The sequence below is a fragment of the Dinoponera quadriceps genome, unplaced genomic scaffold (assembly GCF_001313825.1).
Source record: "Dinoponera quadriceps isolate SergipeBrazil2010 unplaced genomic scaffold, ASM131382v1 scaffold2392, whole genome shotgun sequence".
NCBI classification, from domain to species: Eukaryota; Metazoa; Arthropoda; class Insecta; order Hymenoptera; family Formicidae; genus Dinoponera; species Dinoponera quadriceps.
In genome coordinates this window covers 192,071-212,930 of record NW_014556584.1, presented here as the reverse complement: position 1 = coordinate 212,930, position 20,860 = coordinate 192,071, and the positions used below count along the sequence as shown (strand labels likewise).

At 50.5% G+C, this 20,860-nt stretch overlaps 2 protein-coding genes across 4 annotated transcripts in view; one reads left to right on the top strand and one right to left on the bottom strand.

Moving 5' to 3' along the window:
* The first annotated feature begins 4 nt into the window (after window positions 1–4).
* On the top strand, window positions 5–15,987 carry LOC106747882 (dynein heavy chain 3, axonemal). 3 transcript variants are annotated; one of them, XM_014625863.1, is made up of 13 exons: window positions 5–937; window positions 1,099–1,325; window positions 1,483–1,752; window positions 2,123–2,485; window positions 2,692–2,905; window positions 2,998–3,225; window positions 3,374–7,198; window positions 7,501–7,806; window positions 8,513–13,555; window positions 14,252–14,409; window positions 14,565–14,770; window positions 14,883–15,445; window positions 15,531–15,987. In XM_014625863.1, the coding sequence occupies exons 1-13, from the start codon at window positions 506–508 to the stop codon at window positions 15,825–15,827; spliced, it is 12,132 nt and encodes a 4,043-aa protein (XP_014481349.1). In that variant the 5' UTR covers window positions 5–505; the 3' UTR covers window positions 15,828–15,987. The 3 variants fall into 3 exon arrangements, with proteins under 3 accessions (XP_014481349.1, XP_014481350.1, XP_014481351.1); XM_014625864.1 differs by lacking the exons at window positions 5–937; window positions 1,099–1,325; window positions 1,483–1,752 and having other exon boundaries at window positions 2,395–2,485; window positions 2,709–2,905; XM_014625865.1 differs by lacking the exons at window positions 5–937; window positions 1,099–1,325; window positions 1,483–1,752; window positions 2,123–2,485; window positions 2,692–2,905 and having other exon boundaries at window positions 3,165–3,225; window positions 3,399–7,198.
* Window positions 15,988–16,474: 487 nt separating this feature from the next.
* LOC106747883 (UNC93-like protein MFSD11) overlaps window positions 16,475–20,860 on the bottom strand; it is a 13,981-nt gene continuing 9,595 nt past the window's right edge. Inside the window, exon 2 of the mRNA XM_014625867.1 lies at window positions 16,475–20,781. Within this exon, the coding sequence (XP_014481353.1) occupies window positions 19,489–20,781 (1,293 nt within the window). The 3' untranslated portion in view covers window positions 16,475–19,488. The remainder of the gene's footprint in view (window positions 20,782–20,860) is intronic.

Sequence of the window (20,860 nt, the reverse complement as noted above, 5' to 3'; positions counted from 1 at the left end):
TTTTAATACAAGAATTTTATATAATATGCGTAAGAACATGTAACAGTTACTTGTGTAAGAATATTTTTATCGAATTACGATCGAAAAAACATGTATAAATACATATCCACGAACATTGTGTTATTCTTTATATTACTCTGATATAAAGAATATGCGTAAATATATATACGATACATATAAAAATTCACAAGTTCATAGCTTCCTCGCTTGTTCCAGGTTCTCTCTCTCTGTCGTCATAGTTACGTAAATACGTGTAACACGTTAGCCAAGATTGATACGTCATCGTCGATACACTTGACAGTTTGGATCTGGTTATTGCACATCGATGTAGATCGACAGAAAAGTCATCTGGCTTTCAGTTAAAAGAAATAACAGTGGATGATAAAAAAAGTGGAAGATACGTTTTCCTCGGCGTCTGTCGACACTTGCAGAAAATGCACGTTGAACGGCGAACATATCAATATTTTCGATATTTTTAACGAATTACAGTTTGAATAACACAGACATGACTGAAAAGAAGTGCGAGGTCTCGAATAAAGTACATGAAACGGTGGCAAGACATACCGAGTATCCGTCGCCGAAACAATCAGAAATGCTTCAATTGACGAAGAAGCAGAAGTTGTCGCAGTTGTTAACGCAGGAGGTGTCGCCAAAGATTCCTTACGAACACGAACGATGGCACCCTTTTGATACTAGCGGTGGTGCGTTAACGAGTCCGCCTCGGGATTTAGTCGAACGATACAAGGAAGAAGCCGAACGCAGAGCCGCCATCGCAGCCGAGAAAAAACGTGATCATCTGCCTGAGAACATAGTGAACCTGAGAGATTTGGCGGACGGCACGTGGTTGTACAAGAGTAAAGAGGCGAAAGTTTTGAGGAGGGAAGAGATGCTCGCTGAGGCAAGAGCCAAGAAGAAGAGGACGACGAAGGTCCGAAAGGTAAACGGAAAAGTTACAAACACATAGTATAGTTAATTCTTGAATAACTGATGTGAATATGTCTGATAATTTAAGAATAGATCAATTAATATGATCACAATGTAATCAAATTCTTGGAATAATTATTATATACATACTTTCATTGATGTTACATATTGCAGATTGTGCGCTACGTCGAAGCAGAGATTCCAAGATCTGTGGAAGAACAATTGGCTGAGTGGATGGCGATGGTTGATGAGGAACAGAAGCGAGTTAAGCCTGACGATGTTGCGAAAATTCGTTATCTTAGGGATCACTACATTAGCGATGGCCAATTGCAGCCGTACGAATACGCTGATATCGAGGCGGCGAAGAAGCTTATCGCTGCTAAACTGCGAAAACGCGAAGAGTGAGTTAAGATTTCGCGAAGTCAGTTTCGCAAAAATATCCTTTGGAAGCAATATCCTTTAGATTATTCACGCACTCATTTATACACTTTAAGCTGTCTCGTCGATTGCGATGAATTCACAGGAGGCCTTTGTTAATCAGCAGTATGTGTATTACAGTTTCGATGAGATAATGAAAGTAGCGGAGCTGGAAATAATAAGTAACTACAAGCAGGGTCTGCGTTCCGCCATAGTGGATTATATTTTGAAGGATCCCGACGAGCGGAGGCGTTTGTCCGTTGAAACGCCGCCCATCGAGTTCCCCCTTCTGTGCATCCGCGCGCCGGTACCTTGGCATCAGTCCAAGGTCACAGCGGACCACCTGATGCAACACGGTCTTTTCATCAGCAATGAAATCTTGAGGGACATCCGTGACTTGTGGTTTCTGAAGTAAGACCTTGCGACCAACCAATACGAATGATTGATGGATGCTTTACATTTATGCTCGTTTCTACCAGCATGATTTAAATCTAATCGGCGATTAACTCGACGGATCGACCAATCGCATTGGCCGATTAGCTGAACTGATCAATGTGATCGGTCGATTCCGATTGCGGTTAATCGTCGATTAGATTTCAATCATGTTAGTAGAAATTAATCGACACACAAACATCGTCTTATTTTTGTTACTCATTGAATAGAACAAAGGCAAAATGACACTTGTGTCATTAAATGAAAAGCACCTAATGATGAATGAGATGATGAATGATCGTTGTGGCTCTTTGAATCACCTGAATTGACGTGCAATCTTTTACTTTAGGTACCGTGGAGTGAGAATAATTCGCATGCAAGATTTCGGCACGTTTCCCGTGCCGGCCGCCGAAATCGAGCCGAAACTGAATGCCTTGTGCGTAGCCGCCACCGACTTCCTCGTCAAAGAGTGGTTGGCCGACGTGGCGGATATATTTTTGGGGAAAAAGCACATCTGGTCGCGGTACTTCGACGTGCATCCCAACGCGTCCACCGCCTGGGTCGAGAAGTTCTTTCGCAGCGTGAATTCCCTCCTGTCGAGGCAATTGCGAGTCATGATATTGGAAACGCTGGAGGACGTGAGAAGGTTCTTCATACGCTTCAAGGCCGGCAACGCGTTCGAAGGGGATTACGAGGATCTCATGTTCCTCGAGTAAGAATCGACGGTTGTCCCTCTTCTTAGATCAAGTTGCGAAATCTAGAATCAGTTTTATCCCAATTAATTTTCTTGTACATACGAAGTTTCGAAAAAAAAACAAACAAACAATGTCGTAACGTTACATTAATGATTTTATATACATATTGACGAAACTATACAATGGTGAGATCAGTGGAAAAACAGTGCGAATTACATTGTAGAACTCCTTTCATAACAGTGAAAGTGGAGCCGGAACTCGGCACGACGAACTTGCACTGCAGACCGAACATCTTCGAATTGCACACTACGATTTCGCGGTGTTTCGACAAGATCATCAAGGTGGGCGCTACGATTCCCAATATCGAGGCCATCCTGTTTCCAGAACTGGACCAGCCGGTCGGCCGTCTGTTCTCCCTTTCGCGATACGAAAGCACGGTAAAATGAAGTAAAAACACTGAAAGAACTGCATCGCTCGAGCGATGTCATTCTATAAAGTAACCGGCCGTCTTTTCGTCACGTTATTACAGGTATTGAAAATAATTAGCGACGTGTCGGACGTGATCATCAAACACATGACCGGCGCTGATAGTTACCTCAAGTGCTACACGGACTTATTGTACATCACGAGCGGTGTAGCCAAGGAGAAATTAGACCATTTCTTCTCGATCGAGCCGCCACCGTTTCTGCGCGAGTTCGAGCAGCAGATAAAAGCGTACGACGCTTTGCGAAGGGAGATTTCTATGTTTCGATGTAAGGTGAGTTCGAAGAGTTCGCCGAGAAAGAATGAGTGGTTTCCCGCAACTATTAGTCTAAAAGCACGTCCGTTATCACCCGGCCGAACTCGTTATTTCATATATATGCAGATAACTATTTTCCCTAACGGACGACACATCCTCAATGCAGATTCCTCTAAACATGATCGAGATAGATTGCAGCGTCGTAAACGAGACGATGAGGTCGGTGCTGCTCACGCTTCGTAGCAGAATATGCGACTTCTTCGCGGACGAGCTGCGGTCCAACAACCGGGACCTGTGCTCCAACTTCGACGAGATCGCGGAGAAGATCTCGAGGATGCCGGAAACAACGCAGGACGTCGTCGAGTTGTACAACTACCTATGCGAGAGTCGCGACACGACCATGTTCAATCTGAAGAGACGCCTGGCCCGCTCGATCGAGCTGACGTTGTTCCTCTTCGATTACCAGCCGCCCTCGGACGAGGACCTGTACTTGAACGCGCGCGCCATCACCTGGCCGAAGGAGATGGACGTCATAATGGAGCTGGCGAGCAAGAGGTTGCTCATGAGAAGGGACTTCTCGGAGTCGGTGTTGCGTACGCGACGCGACTATTTCGACAAGAAGATAATCGCGCTGCAGCAGGCCATCGAGCAGTTCAAGCGGAAGGACCCGCCGGTCCTCACGATGGAGGAGATGGAGCAGGCCGTCGATGAGATCGAGGAGATCTCCAAGACCATGACGGCCATCCGCAAGGAGGCCGAGGAGATCAACACGGAGGAGACCCTGTTGGACATAGAGCTGAGCCCGTACCTGGAGCTGCCGGTGATGTCCTCCACGGTGGACATCTTCGACAGGCTCTGGCACACCGCTCTGGGCTTCCATCGGAATTACGATCTGTGGTATTACGGGCCCTTCCTGGGCCTGAACGCCGAGAAAGTGCGCGAGGAGACCGAGGAGACCTGGCGGGCGCTCTACAAGATGTCCCGCATACTCGCGGATGTGCCGGGCGCGAGGCGGGTTGCCGAGATGGTGCGCGGCAAGGTGGAGAAGTTCACTCAGTTCCTGCCTCTGCTGCAGATCATCTGCACACCGGGTCTGCAGGCGCGACACTGGCAGGCTATCAGCGAAATCGTCGACATGCCGATAATGCCGACGGACACCACCTCCCTGTCGGACATGATCGAGTGCGGCCTGATCGTTCACATCGTCAGGCTGGAGGAGATCTCCTCTGCGGCGACGAAGGAGTACGCTCTGCAAAGGAGCCTGCAGAGGATGAAGGAGGAGTGGATGGAAGTGTACTTCGAGCTGATACCGTACCGTGAGACCGGGGTGTTGATATTGACGGGTGTCGACGACATACAGACGCTGCTGGACGACCACGTACTGAAGGCCCAGACCATGAGGAGTTCCCCATTCGTCAAGGCGTTCGAGCGGGAGATGCAGCAGTGGGAGGAGAAGCTGATCATGATGCAGGACATCGTCGACCAGTGGTTGCTCTGCCAGGCCACGTGGATGTACCTCGAGCCGATATTCAGCAGCGAGGACATAATGCGGCAGATGCCGACCGAGGCGCGGGACTTCCGGCAGATCGACAAGACGTGGCGGCGCATCATGGCGCACGTCGCGAGCAACAGGCGTGTGCTCGAGGCCACCGCCTACCCGAACATGCTGGAGGAGTTCAGGACGTGCAACAGGCTGCTCGACGAGATCCAGAAGGGTCTGAACGAGTACCTGGAGAAGAAGCGGCTGTTCTTCCCGCGGCTGTTCTTCCTGTCGAACGACGAGCTGCTGGAGATCCTGTCGGAGACGAAGGACCCGCAGCGGGTGCAGCCGCACCTACGGAAGTGCTTCGAGGGTATCAGCAGGTTGCGCTTCACGAAGGACGAGGAGATAATCGGCATGCTGTCGGAGGAGGAGGAGTATGTGCCGCTGAGCGGCAAGATCTACCCGGCGGACGCGAAGGGCATGGTGGAGCGATGGCTGAGCCAGGTGGAGGAGCTCATGCTGATCTCGATGCGCGACATCGCCGAGGAGAGCATCCTCGCTTACTTCACGGATGAGCGCGAGGAATGGGTGCTCTCCTGGCCCGGCCAGATGGTCATCTGCAGCAGTCAGGTGCACTGGACCAGCGAGGTGTACGAGTCCTTCGACGATCGCAGCACCCGGGCCTACCTGTACAAGTGCAGCGAGCAGATACAGCATATCGTGGACCTCGTGCGCGGCAAGCTCGACCGCGGCGCCAGGATCACGCTGAACGCCCTGATAGTGATGGACGTGCACGCCAGGGACGTGGTGAAGCTGCTGGTCGACTTGCACGTGAGCGAGCCTTTAGACTTCAACTGGATCGCGCAGCTCCGTTACTACTGGATAGACGACCGCATCACCGTCTCCATGATCACGACCGACATCTTGTACGCCTTCGAGTATCTCGGCAACACGCCCCGCTTGGTGATCACGCCCCTGACCGACCGCTGCTACAGAACCCTGATGGGCGCGTTCAAGCTGAACCTGGGCGGCGCGCCGGAAGGACCGGCCGGTACCGGCAAAACGGAGACGTCGAAGGATCTCGCGAAAGCGGTGGCGAAGCAGTGCGTGGTCTTCAACTGCTCCGACGGGCTTGATTACAAGGCGATGGGCAAGTTCTTCAAGGGCGTCGCACAGTCCGGCGCATGGGCCTGCTTCGACGAGTTCAACAGGATCGAGTTGGAGGTGCTGTCCGTGATCGCCCAGCAGATACTCTCGATCCAGATGGCCATCGGCATGAAGCTGGAGAAGTTCCTGTTCGAGGGCACCGAGTTGAAGCTGAATCCCACTTGCAACGTGATCATCACGATGAACCCGGGTTACGCCGGCCGGCAAGAGCTGCCGGACAATCTCAAGGTGCTCTTCCGCACGGTGGCGATGATGGTGCCGGATTACGCGATGATCGGGGAGATCTCCCTCTACTCGTACGGCTTCGTCGACGCGAAGAACCTCGCGCAGAAGATCGTCCACACGTACAAGCTGTGCTCGGAGCAGCTGAGCTCGCAGAACCACTACGACTACGGGATGCGAGCCGTGAAGACGGTGCTGATAGCCGCCGGCAATCTGAAGCTGAAGTACCCGGAACGTGACGAGTCCACGCTGGTACTGCGCGCGACCGTCGACGTGAACCTGCCCAAGTTCCTGGCCCAGGACGTCTACCTCTTCACCGGCATCTACACGGATCTCTTCCCGGGCGTGGACCTGCCGCAGCCGGATCGCGGCGATCTCGTGGAGCTCCTCAAGGCGAATCTGGAGAAGCGGAATCTGCAGGCCACCCCGTGGTACGTGGAGAAGATCGTCCAGGTATACGAGATGATACTGGTGCGACACGGGCTGATGCTGGTCGGCGGGACCTTGGCCGGCAAGACCCAGGCTTACCAAGTGTTGGCCGATTCCTTGGGGGAACTGTCGACCAGACGGAAAGCCACCGTGCGGGAGTTCCGCACGACCTACCGTGTGATCAACCCCAAGGCCATCACCTTGGACCAGTTGTACGGCTGCTTCGACCCGGTGTCCCACGAGTGGAGCGACGGCGTGCTAGCCAAGACCTTCCGTGAGTTCGCGCAGTCGATGTCATTGGACCGCAAGTGGATCGTGTTCGACGGCCCCGTCGACGCGGTCTGGATCGAGAGCATGAACACCGTGTTGGACGACAACAAGAAGCTCTGCCTGATGTCGGGTGAGATCGTGCAGATGTCCGCCAAGATGAACATGATGTTCGAGCCGGCCGACCTCGAGCACGCCTCGCCGGCCACCGTCAGCAGGTGCGGCATGATCTACATGGAGCCGTCGCAGTTAGGCTGGCCGCCTCTCTTCCAGTCCTACAAGAAGCGCCTGAAGGAGAAACTGCTGATCGAGCAGTTCGACCTCGTCGTGGAACTGGTCGAGTGGCTCACCGATCCGATCTTCCATTTTATCCATTACTATTGCAAGACCTTCGTCGCCATGTCGGAGAATCACATGTTTCTGGTGGGCGTAGTGAAAAATCCGGCCGTTTGCATCCGTTTCGTTCGATTTAGTTCGAAATTTCATACGGACATTTTTTGAGACAGATTTAGAAATGATGCGATATTTAAGTTGGTGTGAGAGTTTCATCACATCCGGATCAATTTATTCGTTAGTCAGCATCTCGCCATCGACTCCTGCACGCTTTATTCTAAGGGGAGTTTTTCACTTCCCTTTGTACTTGAAAAAAAAAATGCAATGGTTCAGACTGCGATTTAACGGAGAAGCGTCAAGTTCGTTGTGTTAATTTAATGTTTCTGCAACAGTCCTTCACGAAAGTGTTCAGCATGATGTTGGCGGAGGAGACGCAGGTGAGCACGGTGTGGCTGCAGTGCGTGTTAATCTTCAGCATGATATGGGGCATGTGCTCAACTTTAACGGGCGAGAGCAGGAAAACCTTCGATACGTATTTGCGGCAACTGTTGCTCGGTAATATCGAGGAGCAACCGAAGCCGAAGGCGTTCAAACTGACGAAGCAGCAACTCTTTCCCGACAAAGGCACGGTGTACGATTGGATCTACGATAAGAGGAACAATGGATCTTGGATATCTTGGATGGACACTGTACAGCAGGTATTGAGAAGATGGGAAAAAGAGAGAGAGAGAGAGAGAGAGATAATGTTTTCAATATATGATAAAATTCGAGGGAAAATCGATAGTTTCATTCTTGCACGTGTATTTTTGAACGCTACGCAATCATGAAGCCCAATGTTATTTTAGTTACCGTTAAAAGGGTAGATGTCACAAGCGGAATTAATGGAAGAATTATTATTATTTGATAGAAATAATCTAAATAGATATAAAGAATATAAATAAAATAATAAAAAGGAATAATGATAAATGATTGATAAAAAATATATTTGAGCAAAAAAGAAAAAAAAAACAGTATTCCTCGCCTATTTTTCACCTTTAAAAGAAAAAAATTTCTCAATTGAGCTTTTAAGGTAAATTTTAGATTTTATTTCTCACGTTACTTTCCTCTCATTTGTTTCCCGAAGTTCAAATTTTCCTCCTCATTGACCTTCACTATAAGGCCAGTGTTTTTAATCTTTTAGGGGGATGGTATAATAGATAAACAATTGAATTTTTAACGTACAAATCATTTGAAAAAGACTCACTCTTTACTCATATTTTTTTAAGATCTACTCACCGTTTTCTCACGTTTCCAAAAAAAGAAACTCACCTCCTCACTATTTTTGACATTGTTTTTTATTCAAACCCCCTCTTGAAAAAGCCACAATTCGCCAATTTAGATCGTAAACTCAATGAACCTGCGCAGGCAGCCTTACCGGCAACGGCGAAAGCCAGCGAGCTGATCATCCAGACGACGGAGATGTCCATTCAGAACTTCTTCATAAAGCAATTCCTGCACAGAGCGGTGCCGATCCTGTTCGTGGGTCCGACGGGCACTGGCAAGTCCGCGATCGTGCTCAACCACCTCATGTCGTTGCCCAAAGAAAAGTTCATGGAGAACGTCGTGAACTTCAGCGCTCGCACGAGCGCGACGCTGACGCAGGAGATGGTCATGTCCAAGTTGGACCGCAGGAGGAAAGGTGTCTACGGCCCGGCGATGGGGAAGAAGTGCGTGCTGTTCGTGGACGACCTCAGCTTGCCGCAAGTGGAGATCTACGGCGCCCAGCCGCCGATAGAGCTGCTGCGCCAATGGATAGATCACGGCTACTGGTTCGACCCGAAGGACACCTCGATGCTGTACTTAGCGGACATCCTGATGATCGCCGCCATGATACCGCCGGGCGGCGGCTCGAACGTCGTGACGCCCCGATTGATCCGCCACATGAACGTGATCGGCATCGACTCCTTCGAGGAGACCACGATGAAGAAGATCTTCTCGTCGATCCTCGAGTGGCACTTCGCCAAGGGCTTCGTCACCGAGGTCTCCAGGCTGGGCAAGATGGTAGTGGACGCCACCATGAACGTGTTCCTCGCGGCCATTCAAAATTTCCTGCCGACACCGTCCAGGAGCCATTACACCTTCAATCTGCGCGACTTCAGCCGCGTCATCATGGGCGTGCTGCTGGTGCCCGCCGCCAGGATGAGGGACCCCGACAAGCTCATCAGGTTGTGGGTGCACGAGGTGTACAGGGTGTTCCACGACCGGCTGATAGACGACGCCGATCGCGAGACTCTGTTCAGGATGGTGCGGCACACGTGCTACGATCAGCTGCGTCAGCCGTTGGACAAGGTGCTCGCCGATCTCCTGAAGCCAGGCGAGAAGGCGCTCACGAGTTCGCACATCCGGGACCTCTTCTTCGGCAATTACATCGAGCCCGACGCCGACCCGAAGATCTACGACGAGGTGACGGACCTGGAGGACCTCCAGGAGAAGATGGAGTACTACCTGGACGAGTACAACGCGATCTCGCAGACGCCGATGAACCTGGTGCTCTTCAGGTACGCCATCGAGCACGTGTCCCGCGTGTCCCGGGTGCTGCTGCAGGACAAGGGCCACGCGCTGCTCGTCGGGATAGGCGGCTCGGGGCGCAACTCCTGCGCCCGCCTGGCGACCAGCATGTGCGAGTACCTGATACACCAGATCGAGATCACGAGGACGTACGGGCCGACGGAGTGGCGGGAGGACCTGAAGCGCTTGCTGTTGCGCGTCGGTTGCGACGGCAAGCCGACGGTTTTCCTCTTCAACGACCATCAGATCAAGGACGAGTCCTTCATCGAGGACATCAATATGGTGCTGAACACCGCGGACGTGCCGAACCTGTACGCGTTGGAGGAGAAGGCGGAGATACAGGACAAGATGACGGCGATAGCGCGCGATCCGAGCGGTCGGAAGATGGAGACGACGCCGATGGCGCTCTACAACCTCTTCATCGACCGTATCAAGAAGTACCTGCACATCGTACTGACGATGTCGCCGATCGGCGACGCTTTCCGCAACCGGCTCAGGATGTTCCCGTCGTTGATCAACTGCTGCACCATCGACTGGTACACGCTGTGGCCGGAGGACGCCCTCGAGAAGGTAGCCAGGATCTCGCTGCAGGACCTCGACATCGGGCCCGAGCTGCGGGAAAAGTGCGTGCACATATGCAAGCAGTTCCACACGAGCGTGTCGGTGGCGAGCGAGGAGTACTATTCGACGTACGGCAGACGGTACTACGTCACCCCGACGAGCTTCCTGCAGCTGATCAAGAGTCTCTACAGGCTCTACGGGCAGAAGATCGAGCAGATCACGATGCAGCAGAACCGCTACGAGACCGGGCTGGAGAGGCTGGACTTCGCGGCTAGCCAGGTGTCGGTAATGCAGGACGAGCTGCAGGAGTTGCAGCCGAAGTTGTTGGCGCAGTCGCAGCTGAGCGACAAGCTGATGATCAGGATCGAGCAGGACACGGTGAACGTGGAGGCGAAGAAGGAGATCGTAGCGGCGGACGAGGCGCTGGCGAACGAGGCGGCGGCCGCGGCGCAGGCCATCAAGGACGACTGTGAGAGCGACCTGGCGGAAGCGACGCCGGCGTTGGAAGCCGCCGTGGCGGCCCTGGACACGCTCAAGCCGGCCGACATCACGATCGTGAAGGCGATGAAGGCGCCGCCGGCCGGCGTGCGGCTGGTCATGGAGGCGGTGTGCGTGCTGAAGGGCGTGAAGCCGGACAAAGTGCTGGACCCCGCCACCGGGCAGACGGTGGACGACTATTGGCCCGCGTCCGTCAAGCTGTTGGCTGACATGAAGTTCCTGGAGCACCTGAGGAACTTCGACAAGGACAACATACCGGCCGCTTACATGAAGCGCATACGCGACCGCTTCATCAACGACAGGAGCTTCCAGCCGGATGTGATCAAGAAGGTCTCGGCCGCCTGCGAGGGTCTGTGCAAGTGGGTGCGCGCGATGGAAGTGTACGACCGCGTGATCAAGGTGGTCGCGCCGAAGAAGGCGATGCTGGCGGAGGCGGAGGCCGCGTTGGCCTTGCAGATGGAGACGCTCAACGCGAAGCGGAACCTCCTGCAGGAGGTGTCGCAGAAGCTGCAGTCCCTGAACGACGAGTTCGCCGAGTGCATGAGGGAGAAGAAGAAACTCGAGGACCAGATCGACTACTGCAGGCAGAAGCTGGAGAGAGCGGAGAAACTGTTGAGCGGCCTCAGCGGCGAGAAGGTCAGGTGGAGCGAGACGGCTCGCAATCTGGGCGCCAGCCTGGGTAACGTGATCGGCGACGTCCTGCTGTCGTCCGGCATAGTGGCTTATCTCGGTGCGTTCACCATCGAGTACAGGAACAACCTGATCAGCGAGTGGCACGCGGCCTGCATCCGCGCAGCGATACCGTGCTGCGGCAAGTTCAGCTTGGTCGAGATATTGGGCGACGCGGTGGAGATCAGAAACTGGAACATCATGGGCTTGCCGGCCGATAACTTCTCCGTGGAGAACGGGATAATCGTGAAGAACGCCGACCGGTGGCCGCTGATGATAGACCCGCAGAACCAGGCGAACAAGTGGGTGAAGAACATGGAGAAGCAGAACGGCCTGATTGTGATCAAGCTCACCGATGCGAATTACGCGAGAGCGATAGAGATGAGCCTGCAGCTCGGCACGCCGGTGCTGCTGGAGAACATCGCCGAGGAGATCGACGCGCTGTTGGAGCCGGTGCTGCTGAAGAACGTGTACAAGAAGCAAGGGGTGCTCTACATGAAGTTCGGCGAGGTCGTGTTGGAGTACAACCCGAACTTCCGCTTTTACATCACCACGCGGCTGAGAAATCCGCACTACTTGCCGGAGGTGGCGGTGAAGGTGACTCTGTTGAACTTCATGATCACGCCGCAGGGCCTGCAGGATCAGCTGCTGGGCATCGTCGTGGCGAAGGAGCTGCCGGTACTCGAGGAGAAGAAGAACCAGCTGATAGTGGAGGGCGCGAACAACAGACGGATACTGAAGGAGCTCGAGGACCAGATCTTGAAGGTGCTCTCGGCGTCGGAGGGCAACATCCTGGAGGACGAGACCGCCATCAAGATACTCTCGACGTCGAAGATCATGTCGGAGGACATTCAGGCGAAGCAAGAGATCGCGATCACTACGTCGGAGGAGATAGACAAAGCTCGCAACGGCTACGTGCCCGTGTCGAAGCACGGCGCCGTCCTCTTCTTCTGCATCTCCGAGTTGGCCAACATCGATCCCATGTACCAGTATTCCCTGCCCTGGTTCCTGCACCTCTACGTCATGGCGGTGGCCCACAGCGAGAGGTCCGACAACCTGGACATACGTATGGACAACCTCAACTCGTACTTCACGGCGAGCATCTACAGGAACGTGTGTCGCTCCTTGTTCGAGAAGGACAAGCTGATCTTTTCCTTCGTACTCTGCGCCGGTCTGCTGCGTGCCTCTCGCAAGTTAGAGGAGGACCTCTGGGTGTTCCTGCTGACGGGGGGAGTCGCTCTGGACAATCCTTACCCGAATCCCGATCCTTCCTGGTTGACTGAGAAATCCTGGTCGGAGCTCGTGAGAGCCAGCCTCTTGCCGGGCCTGAAACCGCTTAGGGAGTCCTTCCAATCCAACATATCGCAGTGGCAGGAGTACTACGACCTGTCGAATCCGCAGGACTATCCGTTACCGGCGCCGTTCCGGGACGAGGACGACGGCAGTCTGAGGAGGCTGGTGATCCTGAGGTGCGTGAGGATGGACAAGCTGGTCGTCGCCGTCCAGACGTTCGTCATACACCACTTGGGTCGGTTCTTCGTGGAACCGCCGCCGTTCGACCTTCAGAGCTCGTACGACGACTCGAGCAACGTAACTCCCCTCATCTTCGTGCTCTCGCCGGGCTCGGACCCGATGGCCGGCCTGATCAAGTTCGCCGAGGACCGTGGGATCTCGAAGAAGAATCTGATGACGATATCGCTGGGTCAAGGTCAGGGGCCGATCGCGTCCGGCATGATCGAGCGTGGCATCAAGAGCGGCGAGTGGGTGATCCTGCAGAACTGCCACCTCGCCGTGTCATGGATGAAGGAGCTCGACAAGATATGCGACGAGATAATCGTGCCTGAGAAGACGCACCCGGAATTCCGCATCTGGCTGACCAGCTACCCGTCCGCCGGCTTCCCGGTGTCCATACTGCAGAACGGCGTCAAGATGACGAACGAGCCGCCGAAGGGTCTGAGGAGCAACCTGCTGCGCAGCTACCTCAACGATCCCGTGTCGGATCCCAAGTTCTTCCGCGAGTGTACGAAGGTGGTCGAGTGGCGTCACTTGCTCTTCTCCCTGTGTTTTTTCCACGCGGTCGTGCAAGAAAGGCGGAACTTCGGCCCGCTCGGGTGGAACATACCCTACGAGTTCAACGAGTCCGACCTGCGCATCAGTATCCTGCAGCTGCAAGTACGATCAAACGATCTTCGCCCGAGATGTTACGCACGGAGAAAAAGATCTCGTTGGATTTAATGAAAGGAAGGATTTCTTCGATTGAAACAAACTCGCCTTTTCGAACGGAGCGAACGAACGTTTGGCTTCATATATAATGAATACCTTTGCGTCGAATAACACATTTCTTTTATATTTTCATCCAAACCTTGCACCTGGTTGCTACAAACGATAAATTATTCGAAGGAAGTATAACACTGTGTTAGAAAAATGTTGCACAACTTCTTTGTTTCAGTTGGACAATATTCAATGTGTAATGAAGTAAATTTCTTTTTTTTTTTTTTTAGTTAGAAATCAGATATTTTCTCTAAATAATACTGTTTTCTTATATCAAATAACACGATTTAGTTAACAGTGAAACAACATTTTTATTCAAACAAAATGATATATTTAATATTAAATTGTTTATGTATTAAGTCAAACTATAGTATACTCTCCAAAGAAAACTTTTTCCGTATATTTTTCTGTAGGGTCACAAAAACGCAAACCGTAAGACCAAAGAAGAAAAACTGACCTATTATGGTCAATTAGTCTTCTTACGATCGAAGAATAATCGATTATAATTAATCAATTTTCTTACTGCTTACTGTTTTTCCATGATCTTCGTTATGAAATGCGAATCCTTACGAAACACTCTCTCTCTCGTTGCTCCAGTTGTTCCTAAACGACTACGACGAAGTACCGTTTGAAGCGCTCATATACCTGACGGGAGAATGCAACTATGGCGGCCGAGTGACCGACGATAAGGACAGACGCTTACTGAACGCGTTGCTGAAGAATTTCTACAACCCCCAAGTCATCGAAAATCCACGGTAAGAACGCGCGTTCCGTTTAATTGATCGCATGAAGCAACCCTCGGAAATTCAGAAACTGAATTACTCGGCTGGCTCAATTTTTCTCCGACGAAAATTAAACTTGAAGAATGAAGTGAAGAAGTCTTATCTTTCGCACTCGCTTGACCACACAGATACTGCTTCTCACCGAGTGGAATTTACCACCTGGCGGATGACATCGATTACGAGGGCTGCCTGGTGTACATTCGTAGTTTACCGATCAATCAGCTGCCGGAGGTTTACGGTTTGCACGACAATGCGGACATAACGAAGGACAATCGGGAAGCGATGCAACTGTTGGGCAGCGTGCTCCAGACTCAGCCGCAGATCAGCGGAGTAGGCGAGTAGACAGACGGTGTCCACTTCTTTCGCGTTCTCTTCTCTTCTGTTTCTTCGGTGAAATGGTAGTGCCATTAGAATCCACGGAATCTTTCTTTCGGGCTCCTCACCAGGTGTCGTAAAGGACATGGACGAGGTGGTTTCCGCGCTGGCCGCTGATATTCTGTCGAAGATACCGGCCGAGTTCGACGTGAAAGCGGTGTCGAAGAAGTACCCGATTCTCTACATGAACAGCATGAACACAGTGCTGTGCCAAGAGCTGGTGAAGTTCAACGACCTCACCAGGACCATCAAGGACACGTTGAGCAACGTGCAGAAGGCGATCAAGGGGCAAGTTCTCATGTCAGCGGTACTGGAGGAGGTTTACGTTAGCATGAGCGTGGGTAAGGTGCCGCGGGCTTGGGACAGGAAATCATACCCGTCCCTGAAGCCGCTTGGCAGCTACGTGAACGACCTGTTGGCGAGGCTGCAGTTCTTGGACGACTGGATCGAGCACGACGCACCGAACGTCTTTTGGATATCCGGCTTCTTCTTCACCCAGTCGTTTCTCACCGCGGTGCTGCAAAATTACGCTCGCTTACACAAGATCCCGATCGATCACCTGGACTTTCAGTTCGAGGTCACGCAGTTCGAGTCGAGCGTCGAGGAGGCCCCTTCTTACGGAGTCTACGTTACTGTACGCGAGCTCATATTCTACGATGTTACGTCCCTGGCTTATCTTCGGTTCTACTGTTATTCCATTCAATCCATTTTCTCTTCAGGGTCTCTTCCTCGAGGGAGCTCGCTGGAACAGAGAGAAAATGTTATTGGACGAGTCCAAGCCTAAGGTAATGTTCGACGTGCTGCCTATTTTATGGCTGAAACCTGGCGTGAAAGCAGAATTCGTCATAAAAGACGTCTACTATTGCCCGGTGTACAAAACGAGCGCCAGACGTGGCGTCTTGGCCACCACCGGCCACTCGTCCAACTTTATAATGTACATTCTACTGCCGACGGATCTGGATGAGTCGCATTGGATCATCAGAGGTGTCGCTGCCCTTTGCCAACTCGACGATTAGTAGAAACGATCAGTTGTGAATTAACGGCGTTAGAATATAAATCGCTCGATAAGCGATAGTAAATGGACAATAAATATATGTGGGTGAGCTAATGAATAAAGCGTTTACATTATAGAATTAATTGTTTATATGTGAGATTAATATAAATATTGCATCATGATTTCTCAATAGTTCTATCTTCAGCGATTTCTGAAAACCTTTACCTCGAGACCTGGATATAGCAATATCTGCGTTAGATGTTTTGCATCACGTTGAAAGTCAGATTGACAGAAAGAATGCACGAATAGGTCACTCGGAAAATTATTCAGCAATCAAGATTAGATGAAAGCTTACAGCGACCATACATTCTTCTTTATGTCATCCTACATGTTTCTCTAAGATTTTTATAAGTCAAAGACGTACATGTATCTTTTTTTAAAGACAGTCACGGGAATCGGGACACTGAGAGGTACGACGGTACAATTAATTAAAAATATATTTATACCAACAACAATCATCATCATCAATAACATTGTTCACTGATTTCGTATGTACATTATATCGTATTATTATCGATATTACTGATAAATTTGTATATATACACATATACGTATATATACATATATATTTTTTTATACATATATATATTTTATATATATATATATATATATTTCATAAAATTTCGTTCATAGACTCTATTTGACGATAAAAATAATAATGATCATTCTCGATTGATCACTCTCGTGTTCGAGGGGAATTGTGTACATTCTTTCGAAATAGATTACAATCGTTCTCTATCAGGTACATGTCCAAGGAGCGGTATACTTCTACGTAAAGAAAAAAATTCTGCAGCACGTACATATATCGTACATGTATCATGTGAAATGCAATAGAATATATAATATGTATACGCTTGTGTAAGGAGCTACGAAAGATGTGTGAAGACCTTTTCTCTTTACAAAGATCACACAGGCAGGAACACTTAAAAATCCCACTCATAAAGGGTCGGCATCTCGTACATATTCGTTCCTGAATATAATTTTGATTGTCAGGGGAATACTCGATCATCGTTAACATTCTCGTAATCGTATGTTCGATCCACTGCCTACGAATACTAAATGCACAAAATTTATCTAATACGTATCCATATGACGAAGTTAGAATATATGATGAAATGTGCGGGAATTTGTGTACAATGTATAGGGATGTCTCAAAAGTCGCGCGATTTTTTAAGACTCCTGGATACTCGTGATAAGCGCAGAGTATTACGCTTGTCTCATCGATTATGCAAATAGATATCGCACTCATATTCCTCGTGACGATTTCGAGTGGATAATTGTTGCGTCAGACTTTCAGTTAGACGTCTGATGCATGTATAAAAAAAAAATCAGCTTCAAAGTGTTAGCATGAGGTGAGATTTTTGCAGTATTTTGTCATCTGAAATCTTTAGTTGTTCTGCATTTTGCACTTTCCGATTCAGTTGGAGATCTTACATTTTACCACTAATCTTGCATTCGTTTACATTGTACAACTGTGTTTACAACTCTCGACGAGGGACAGACCGACTCGGCGGATTCGCCGATCGCCCGACTTTCAACACATCCTGTGTGCATACGCGGTTAAACTACGCGTTCGTCACGACGCCCGTGGCAAACATCAAAGGAACACAATCTTTCGCCTGATCTCGAATAATTCGACCGAGCCTCGCGCTGTAAATGTCGTCTGCGTGAATGTGCGTGCGTGTCACCTACCCGATTCACCCATTTACCCGCTCATCGACGCACGCACACACGCGATCAGTACCGTAAGACCGGTGCACTGTGTATCACGGACTAGTTAAACACGAATCCTGTGGCGGACTTGCGTTACAGACTAGCTAAATACGAGTAACGACGTGAAAAAAATCGCAGTGCGTTGCAAGGATGGAAGAACGAGGATCGCACCCGCCGCTAGTAGAGCCGGTCTCGCGACCGACGGAACTTACCAAGTATGAAACGGGAATCCGCAACGGACACTCGTCCGTCATCGCGGCGTTTCTTGCGCGAAACAGACAATCGATTGATCGTCGTTAAATCCTGCAGATCTAACGACCGAATGAGCAGTCACACCGGATCGACTCTCAGGCGGTGTTCCCCAACTTCGCGTAAACGGCGCAACACTGGCACTTTACAGTGAAAATGTTCACGCCGATGAGAAAAAACAATTAAAATGTATGCGCGCGCGTTTGGTATATTCGCGTATTTACATTTTCTGAAGAGAGAAGCACTGCTCCAGAGGAGAGAACAGCTTAAAACACGGTTGCCCTGAGTTGCAAATCAAAGTAGAAGTGGATTTTGTACTGTAATTAATTTCTCCGTGTCTTATGAATGTATTATAAATAGGGATGTTGCGATACTACTGATATAATATTGGCATCGATATGATTCTTTTAATACCGAGTATATTTATATTCGATATTTCCTTCCAATATTCTCCATATCTGTGCATTATTTGATTTTTTTTTTCATTTTTTACTTCGTGGATATCAAGATATCATGTATTTTTGCTTCATGAAAATTAGTGCGACATGCAGCTTACGTTTTAAACGATTTTTCTTGTTTCTGACGTCATCAAGCAATGACAGTCATAGCGAGGACACATGAGCCTTAACACATCCTTTTTAAGGTTTTTAGATCACAAATAGAAAGTCTGCGGAAGGTAAAAGTATTTTTATACTATAGTATGATTATTTTGTGTAGACATATGAAATTCTCTCTCTTATAAAAATTTCTCTCTTATAAAAATAGTTTGCAAGACAAAATTTTCTTTCCTAATTTTTATATTTCTTCTAATTTTAAATATTTTCAATACTAGTATCAGTATCGGTATATTTTTGTTCTGATACTGGTATCACTAATTATATCGATACTTTTTATTAGATACCCGTTTCAATATTGATATCGATATTTTATGGTAACATCCCTGATTATAATATTCATTTCTACGGTATTGCGTGATAAGAATTCTTTTGCATCTTGGTCGATGTTATGCACATACCGTATCATTTCCTAAACGGAAAATTATACGATTTTCAGCCTTATATATATATAATCCATAAGGTTGAAAATCACAGAAATATCTCGAATTATAATGATAGGATACATATTGGCTCTAATTATAACAGTTTTTACCGTATCTATATATATAAGACTAAAAATCATGTAATTTTCGATCCAGGAAATAGTCAGCATACATGACGCCGGTTGTACAGCAGACTTCCACTAATGCTGTCCTATTCCCTAGGCATGGTAACATTGGTTGCTTTCCAGCAAGAGACGCAAATCTAGTTACATCATTTGTCCTTATTGAACATTTGGTAAATAAAAGGATAATAAATTACATAACTAGGTCTGTATCGACTTGTGAAAATTCCGGACGATTACGGAAGGATGCGAGCACCTTCGTTTACGACGGCTAAAACTTTACAAAAATAATCGATCTCTACTTCTTTTGCAGGTATTCAGGTGATTCGTATCGCCCGGGTCCTAGCTGTTGCACTTCCAACGCTCTCCCCGTGTTCCGCGATCCGCCAGCGCGTTCTCGTCTCTTTGGAGATCTCTCGCGTGATTTCCTAGTGTCCACAGATCCGGAGATCTCACTCGCGCACGATCCTGCCGCGTGTTACTGCACCTCGACGAACTCGTTAGTCCTCGCCGCTCGTGGGCTCGACGAGCGACGGATCGATCTCCGGTTGGCTTTCGTTCTTCGACTTCTTCACGGTGCGCTCGACGTAGCAGAAGGCTATCGTGCCCAGGATTATGGTTACGAGTAACACCAGCAGCTGTATGTGCAGTCCAGCGCTGGTGCTGTAGGAGAAGCTGACGGCCGCGGCCACGGACTGGCAGAACTTGAAGAGCGCGAAGGCCGGCGCGCTCTCCTTCGCGAAGAGGACTCCCAGCAGCGAGTAGATCTGCGTGTTGTAGCAGGCGTCGCCGAAGCCGAGCGCAAGACTGCCGGCCATCGCGAGAATCGGCGAGGACATTACGTGGTCCGTGTCGCTCGTCTCGCCCAACGATGCGTTGTTCGGCAGGTTCAGGAAGATGCTGATGAAGGCGAACAGATGCACGACCAGGCCGGTCAGCACCACCGGCGAGCCGCCGCAGTTGCGGCACACCTTGGAGGCGAGGATGCCGAAGACGGCGCCGCCGACGACCTCGCCGACGCCGATGAAGATGCCGGACAGCCCGAGGAGTCTCTTGCGCTGGTCGCCCATCGCCTTGGTGAAGCCGATGCTGTTGGAGTACACGCCGGAGTAGAAGGTGAGCTCGAGGCCGGTGTAGATGAACGTGAGCGACAGGATGAGCATCCGGGGCGTCAGGAAGAGCTTCAGCGCGTCCACGAGCGCTTGCCAAGCAGCCACCAGCGGCTTCTCCCGCACCGGCTCGGGCAGCTGGAGCTCTTTGTCCGCGCTGGAGACACCCTCGGCCTCGCCGAGCGACGACTTCTGCGGCGGCCTCCTCAGGAAGACCAGCACCAAGGCGCCGATCAGCGACAGGCCGGTGAGCACGCTGAAGACGGTCCGCCGTTGCGTCGCGTCGATCTTGTCCGTGTCGAAGACGAAGAAGACGAGGAGGTTGCCGGCGAACTGGGAGGACTGGAAGATCGCCCAAAATAGACCGGCGTTCCGGGACATGGTATCGACGTCGCTGTTCTCCGTCAGGTATTGGCCGTGGCCGGTCCATATGAACGCCGCGCCGATCCCCACCACGCCAGACATGCTGTACAGCAGGCCGGCGTTCGGCCAGAAGAACGACGCTATGAAGAGGACGTAGCAGCAGGCGCCGGTGAGTATCGCTACCCGCGGCCCCGTTACCGAGATGTAGGACGGCGCTAGCCAGTTGCAGATCGAGAACACGGCGTAGATGATGGCCAGACTGGTGTACGCCTCGCCGGTGAAGTTCTCATCATCTGTCTTGATGCTGGACAGCACGGTTTTCTGTTGGCAAACAATGAAGAATAAGGCGTGAGGTGAAACCATGCGCTCTTTCTCTCTCCTCCCCCCCCCCCCCCCCCCC